General features: G+C 45.9%; 1 protein-coding gene across 1 annotated transcript in view; it reads left to right on the top strand.

Annotated features, from left to right (window-relative positions):
• Positions 1–289: 289 nt before the first annotated feature.
• Positions 290–7,818, top strand: part of LRIG1 (leucine-rich repeats and immunoglobulin-like domains 1) — a gene marked incomplete at its 5' end in the record, with an annotated part of 51,845 nt that continues 44,316 nt past the window's right edge. The window contains 2 exons of the mRNA XM_010181196.1: positions 290–361; positions 5,207–5,281. Of these exons, the coding sequence (XP_010179498.1) occupies positions 290–361; positions 5,207–5,281 (147 nt within the window). The remainder of the gene's footprint in view (positions 362–5,206; positions 5,282–7,818) is intronic.

Genomic DNA, 7,818 nt, shown 5'->3' with positions numbered 1-7,818 from the left:
GTTGTGAATAACCAATAGAAGAATAATAGATGTAATTGTGTAATATAAAGACAAATTAAAACCACACTAATGCAAAATTGGGCAAAGCTTGGGGAGAGCTAGATAACATTCACATCACAGAACTGAAGTAACTTGTGTGTTCAGCAGAAAAGTGCTGCTCTGCTGTGTTTAAAGTGCTCTTGATAAAAACAAACCCACCCTCGAGGTGCAGTTGGGAGCGATGGAGATATCTGTTTTGCTGAGCATGGTAACTGCAGCGTGCTGATCCCACTCTCTTTTATTTTAACAGAAACCTGAGCTACAACAAGTTGACAGAGATTGATCCTGCTGCCTTTGCAGAGCTGTCGAACCTGCAGGAAGTGTAAGTATTCTTTCAGAGGTTTTGGTTGTATTTTGCCAGGGCAGCTTGTGGGCCAAGAGGAAGCTGTATGCAGTTTCCTAAGATGATCCCTTCCTTCAGCTAACTCAAATGAGCATGTCCAGCTTGGTGTGGAAGGGTTTTTTTCCACTATGTTGTACCTGTGCTGGTTTTTTTTAGACTAATCAATTAGGAGAACACAACATCCCAATTAAACCAGCATAGCAGTTATTGGAAATCATTGGAGTTTGCCTCCCTCTGTCTTGTGCAATGCTGTGATGGAGCAGCTGGGCTTGCACACCTGAACACACACACAAAGCTCCTTGCTGAAAGGATAACCCTGAAGCAAGGCAGAACAGCCTGGATCGTGATACCTGATGCCAACATAACCCAGATCTCCCAGGAAACAAAGGTGTAGTGTAGTGGATAACAAAGCACTTAACTGTGCCTCCTCCTCCCTGCCATTTGTGCACCTTTTGGAACCAGGACAAATTGTGTTTGAAGTCTGCTTGGAGAGGGTAAAACAGCAGAGCTGTCTTCTGCTTTGGTGGTGGAAGAGAGGGAGCTGGTGAAGGTCTGAGCAGCTGTGCTAGAGCCTCCTTGCTGGTGGAATGAAACCTTTTTGGATAATGGCAGGGTTTCCCAGCTCCTGATCTGTGTAAACGCTCAGCAGAGGGGCCGCTTGTCAGCTCTTCATAGCAATTACTGGAGCTCTGATTTTTTTGGGGTTTTGAAAAACGAAAGTGACTGAAATGGCGAGCGGTGGGTTGGGGTGACGAGCTCGTGTTTGAATGTTGAATCGCTGGCATACTTGAGGTTTGGGCTCTGTTTGAAGAGCTACTGCTGCCTCATGGGAAACTGAAAAAACATTTCCTTTCGGAAACAATAGTGCACTCTGTGTATATTGTGCATTTTCTCTTGCCCTCTGTCTGGTTTCATTAAGTGTTGGCTCTGGAGCTGGTGGAGTGGCCAGATCCTATGATTCTTAAATAGGCAACCAGGCTGCTGCAAGTGGGATTTCTCCCTAACATCTGCAGGACTGGACTTTGGGGATTAATGCAGCATCTCTCCCTTTGCCTGATTGCCCCTGGTTCCCCTGCTGGTACTGATAGTTTATACTAATAGTAGAGGCCTGCTGGGAATCATGGTTAAGTGAGGAATATGCATCAGGAGTGACTGCAGTGCTCTGCAATCGGTTCACTCCAGATCATCCTAGAGAGCAGTCAGGGAGGAGAGAGAAAGTGATGCTGGTGAGAAAAAACACTGCCTATAGGTTCTGTTTTCTCAACTTTTCTTTATACTGTGCAAAGCCTTAAATTGCTCTGTGCTTAGAGAAGAGAATTGCAGCCATGATCCCATGATACTTTAGAATTATCCTAACATGACTGTGGCTTAGCAACAGCTTTTATTTGTAGAGGTGCCTGAAGGCAGGTGACTGCAGGGTGCATGGGGCTGGGAAGTGTGTATGGTTTCTGGTTCCTTAGGTAGGGAGCTCCCTTGTGCAAGGTGCTGCATTGCATCTAGAGCAGGACAAGCCCTGCGCTGAACAGTCAGCTGCTAAAGAAGGGTTCAAGGGAGGTAGGTAATGCAGCCCGCAAAGTAATGGTGCAGATAAGAGCTGCTTGCTGTGTCAGAAAGGCAGGGTTAGGGATAAGGGAGAGAGCAGAGGAGTGAGTAGGAGGGAGAGGGAGCAGTCTGAAATGGGAGACCAGGCGGGAGGCAGAGGTCTGGAGCGGAGCCTGGAAGGCAGGCTGTGGAAGGCGTGAGAGAGAAGCTCTATTAAAAGCCCTATCTACCAATCTTGGTTGCTTTTGAATAACAGCTAAACCACAGACCACTGAAATAAACTGCATTTTACAGAGAGAACCACATCTGTACTGCCAGAGCATCTCCATTCTGAGGCGTTTTTTTTAAGCACTTCACAAACATTCATGGAATAAGCATCGTGCTGTGGCATGTCTTGAGAGCAAGTCAATGTTTCACTCTGCGCGCTGTGCTGGGCAAACCATTTTTTTTAGATTGCCCCAAATAATAGATGCATTGATAAGACCTGAAACCTCCCATGATGCTTCAAATACGGTGCCTGTGATTCCTGAGCATTACAGATGAGGCTCAGAGCTCTGTGTGTGTCTGTGCGAGTAATTAGTATGATAGATTTTTGAAAAGCTTTTGTTTTCCCTTGAGTTTTTTAAGATAATGTCTGCAAACCAAAAGGTTTAAACTTCATAGCTTATCTCGGATGCTCTGTTTCCCTTTACTGAGATTGTAGTAAAGTAATAGCTGTGTTTACCCAATACTTTCCCTTTCCCTGGGTTTAGACAGTTGTTTGTGGCTTTTTTTTTTTGAGAAGCTTTTTTCCCCTTAAGTTTAAATCTACATGTGATGAAATTTTAGTGGCTCAAAGTGCTATGAAACCCGATGATTGCACGTACTCTGAAATGAGTAGCTTTGTGCTGATGGAGGCTCAGGTGAAGGGGCTGCAGTGGGACATAACTTTCCTCTAGGACGTCTATGATTTCTCTCATCCCCTTGGGTGGCTCCTTGACAACCCTTTGGGGTCTGTCCATTCTCATACCTTGGTTAAAAGGGTGAGGTGGAGCGTGCTGCAGGGGGGTGGGATGGGGTGGGCCCTGTGGTCCTTTCTGAGGTTTCTTCAGGTCACATTGGATCATGGGATCCATGAAAGTGATGGTTGCGTGGCTCTCAGGTTTTCCAAGCTCATTTGTAACCGAGAAGTAGTAACAGTGCTAAAATTCCTCTCCAAACAACTCGCCTTTTATTTTCTAAAGTGCCTTTCACTGAAAGCTCTGGAGAGCTGTGCTATTTTTGAGCAGGCTCCATTTCAGCTTGACACCAGCCTGGCAACTGGACCGTAAATATTTTATACGGGTGACCCCCCCCTTCTCCTCTGCATTAGCATCCAGAGACAGCAGGTTTGTGTTGTCAGAATGAGGAGGAGAAAGGAGACTGAAAGCTTAAATTTGAGCCTGGCTTTTCTGTTTCAGGGAAGGGTAAGAAGAAAGGGAAATCCTAGACAAATACTGAGCGTGGCTCTCTTCAGCATTAGCAACTGGTTGGTGCCTGTGAGCTAGGAGAGAAAATGGGATGGGAGAACTGTTTCTGACCTGACAGGAGGGTGATAAGTGTGCCAGAGGAGGGTTTGACAGCTTGTTAGATGCTGGTTGGTACCAGAGCTGACACAGGCTAGCAAAGGCTGGGTCTAATTCTCCTCCTGTACCTTTCAAAAAGATGCTCAGCTGGATGTCAATGATAACATGACACAAATAGAAGTATTTTAGTGCTTTTTCCAGCTTGCTTTGTACCTTTGAATGCTCTAAAGCTTGCTATAATATGAGCAGCAATGAATTTCTAGTTGCAAAGTGGAGCCTCCTTGCTGACTTGCAGTGCATCTGGCTTTTTTTTCCCCTCTTACATTTTAAGGTACAGGTATAATGTTAGAGGCAGAGCCAAGGCTGAGGAAAGCTTTTATCCCAGCAGTGGTTGAAACTCCTCGTGAAATCAAATATCTTGCTTGCTCTCGGAGGAGTTGGAAGGAAGTTCTGGGGTAGATGTATCGCTGCTCTCTCCCACCTGCCAAAAACAGATTGAAAGGAAAGGAGGAAAAAAAGAAAAGCAAGCCACACACTGTAACTTAGTATTGCCTCAGTTTGTCCCCACAGCTCAGCATGCTTCAGCTGCGCCTTTCTTCCCTGCCTGCTATGGGATGCTCTGCTTCTCGCACCCGAATTGGGATCTTTGAGATCCCCTTGCAGAGTCTCTGCAGAAGGGGAAGAGTTTAAAGGCGGGCAGCATGGAGAGACCCGGGGAGGCTCTGCCTCCAGCCATAGCTGATTGGAGGTGGTTGGGGGTCCTGCCATGTGCTGCCCTGCTTGGCTTTTAATTGCTTCAGCATGTGGTGACAGGGGGTGGGGAAGTGGGCAAGATGGCTAAGAAATTAAGTAATTTTCAAGCAGCCAGACAAGCGACTGTTACAGTAATTAATTGACTAATTCACCATACAAACAAGGGCTCTTTAAACCAAGGAAGAGCCGGTCACATGGCAAGGATCTGTTTTCAGTCAGAAACACACTTCAAACATTAGGCCATTGAAGGGGACCATATTTGTATGGGTGTTTTCAGGAGTGGGGCTCTGTCTGCAATTGCCATTAGCTGCAGGGGACTGTGTGGTGCTCCCTGTTGGCCGGCTGGAGCAGGTCATCTGGCTTTGGTGGCATTACTGTGCTCAGTGCCAATTTTTTGCGTTTTGCTGGCTTTGTGGAGTTGCCTGTGTGGGATTTCTGCAGCTTGGCCTGGTGTGGAGAGGAGGCCTGAGGCAACCCATTAGGCCCTGTTGCCATGGCACCTGCTGGGCCCCTGTGCCCTGGCCTGGCATGGAGGGGCAAGTGGGGGCTGCTGCTTGGGAAGGGGGTTAAATTTGTTGTCCCGAGCAGAGGGACCAGGGGATAAAGGTGTCATGGCCTGTCTCAGGCTCGGTGCTGTGCTGACTGTGGAAACTCGAGCTACTAAAGGGCTGTGGCACAGTGCCTTCCTTAGTGGCACTTGACTTTGCTTAAGGCAGTGGGTGGAAGGGGAAAAAAAGCCTTGCTTTTATAAAGAAGGTACTGTGAGACCAGTTATAGTGTCTCATTTACTAAAGGTTTGGCTTGGGAGGGTAAGGTTGGACTGTCAGAGGCCCAGACGTGGGCCTTGAGATGGAGGCCTCTGCCAAAATGTCACTGTTCCTGGAGACTCAGGAGCGTTGGATCAGGACTGGTCACAGCCTTCTCCTGCTCCTTCATGCTTGGTCATAGGCTGCTTGCTCCAACAATTAATTTCTGTTTGTTGCAGGCAACTGAACAACAACGAGCTGACCGCCATTCCCTCTCTGGGACCTGCTGCTTCCAGTGTCCGCTCCCTCCACCTGTAAGTCCTTGCTGCCTCTTTTGACTTTGGGCTGTTTGTGGGGTAGGTTTAGCTGCTTCCAACAGAGTTTTGTGTGTGGTACACTTTTGCTAACTCTTCAGATTTCATTAACAGGCTGGTTTGCACCTTAATTAAGAAACATGTTCTGGAGTTGTGTGATTTGTGTGAGGTTGGGCTTCATTAATGTTGTAATTATGGTCAGTGGTGACTTGTGTCAGTAAACTCCACAGGTCAGTTGCATGTGAGTAAAACTTTATTTTTCTCCTCTGCCTTTGGGTTTCAACCATTATGTCACACTTGTGCTTTTAAAGGAGTATGTAATTTTACCTCTTTCTTTATTGTTCTTTTTTTATTTCCTGGCCCTGTTCTGATGATTTCTTCTTTTCTCCTAAAGCCAGAGACTATTCACATCTTAATCTTTCAGGGAACTCATTCCAGAGCTGTTTTTATGGTCTCTTTCAACTTTTTTTTTTGAGAAAGTGATTGGTGACTGTAAGGTGAGATCTACAGAAACTTTGAAGTTCCCAACTGTGGTAGTTTAGGTGCCTGCAGAAGTGTTGGACACCTGAGAGCCTTTGTGTATCTGGCACTGAGGATCTCTGTGTTGGGGACACAGCTGAAAAGTATAAAGACCTTAAAATATCAAACTTCTTTGTACCTTAAGAGTGTGGATTTCTAAAATTATTTTTGCATGTGTCTGCTTGTAATGCACACTGAGAAGGAATTTTGCTGAGGTATGCATGATGCCTCCCAAGTTCCTCGGAAAGGGAAGTGGTTATAGCTAACACAGACTCCAAAGTGCTTGAGAAGTTCAAGTAATGGTTTCCAGCATGCATGGCTTTGAGCATATACCTGCAGGCAGGTGTCCATATGTACCATGAATTTGCTGCTTGTACTAGAAAATGCCTGTGTCCATACTACCAGGTGATTGCCCTCTCATGCTCAACAGGCTTGGATTACTGAGGCAACCTTGATCTGTTGACTGAAAGTACATTCCTATTGCTTAAATCAAAGGCAGAATGCAGTGAAATGAACTGGCACTGTTCCTGCTCTTCTATTAGTTAAAATTTACAGGGCGGAACTACTCCCTTGCTGTCTTAATTCGGTTTAGGTATCTTAGCTTCAAATTGGAGTCCATATCTCACTCCTGGCGTGAAGTGAGTTTAGCTTTTTTTCAGATAACGGTGCCTTTGGTCTGGATCTTGCATATACCGTGTTCCTGCAGAGCTTATGAAGAGCCCAAGTGCTCCTCTGCTGTCATCGGTGCTGGATCTAGCAAGTGTCTCTGTTAAAAGCCTAAGTAACCACTTCACCTCCTGGGTGGAGGGGGTGGCTTGTGTCTCAGCAGTTATCAGACCTGTCAAATGTGTCGCATGCGGTTGGTGTCAAACCACCCTGTTTGATTCCTGCCCCCTGCCGCAGCCTCTCCCTGCTCCCGTGACCACATGTGAAGCCTGGATGCGTGATCGGAGGCTGCTGTAACGCCCTCTGAGCAGGGTCTCTTGTTTAAGGCACGATCCCCTGACATGAGAGGCCATCTGCCTGCCACTTGAACTGAGCTTACCACGCTGCTGCATCATCCAGTGTGTTACAAATTTGGATTCAGAAACCTCCAGAAATCTGATTTATGGGTGGAAAGCTTGCATACAATTTACCATCCAGGATATAGTTTTTAGGCCCCCCAAATCGGCTTTCCTTTCTCACGAAGTCTATAAATGATCCCAGTTTCACAAGCCCCTGTTGTTATTTTTGCTATTAATTTAGCTGTTGGCAAAGGACCAAATTGCTAGAGCTTTGGGGTTTGTTTTTTTTTTAATTCCTGAAATGAAATAAGCAGTTTGGAAAGGAGGAATAATGACTGGTGGAAGGCAGTAGATTTACAGCTCCTCTGAAATTTCAGAGTGGTGCAGAGGGAAGGGGAAGGTACAAAGCCAAATGATAAAAGGACGGTATTCTAAACAGACCTGCTTAGGATCACTTTCCAGAAATCTGTATTGCTTTCCTCAGCTGCTACACATAAATAACTCTGCTCGTGGGGTTTGCAGTGCTGCTGTCATACCTCTGCAAGAAGGATCTCTTTGTTTAGCTTATTTCAGAAAATGCCACTTTTTTCCCCCCTTGCATTTCCTTTTAACTTCTGTCAGAGGTAAAAATAATCTGAGAGATGTTTTAAAGTACCTGCTTTTAATCGATGCTGCTGACTAACTCGCATTGGAATGACTTGCTGAGGAAGTGAAGCTTTCTCCATCCTTGGGAGTCTTTAAATCAATGGGACGGCTTCCTAAAAGATGGTCCTTTAGTTCAACTCTAGGTTAATGGGCTTGATACACAAATTGGTGGGTAAATGTCTTTGGCCTTGTGCGATGCAAGGAGTGGGATTATATGGTCATACTGGTTTCTTCTGGCCTTCAAATCCATGAAGTAATAATTGGGGAGGCTGCCAAACCAAACCCAGGATGAAGACTGTGTCCTGAGAAACTGGTTTCTGTTTGAGTGTGTAGTGTTACAGTGTATTCTTACGGCTAAGGAAAAATAAA

Source organism: Mesitornis unicolor, unplaced genomic scaffold, assembly GCF_000695765.1.
Source record: "Mesitornis unicolor isolate BGI_N332 unplaced genomic scaffold, ASM69576v1 scaffold46753, whole genome shotgun sequence".
Taxonomy (NCBI): Eukaryota; Metazoa; Chordata; class Aves; order Mesitornithiformes; family Mesitornithidae; genus Mesitornis; species Mesitornis unicolor.
Note: the sequence above shows the minus strand (reverse complement) of the source record. Positions and strands in the feature narration are given on the sequence as shown.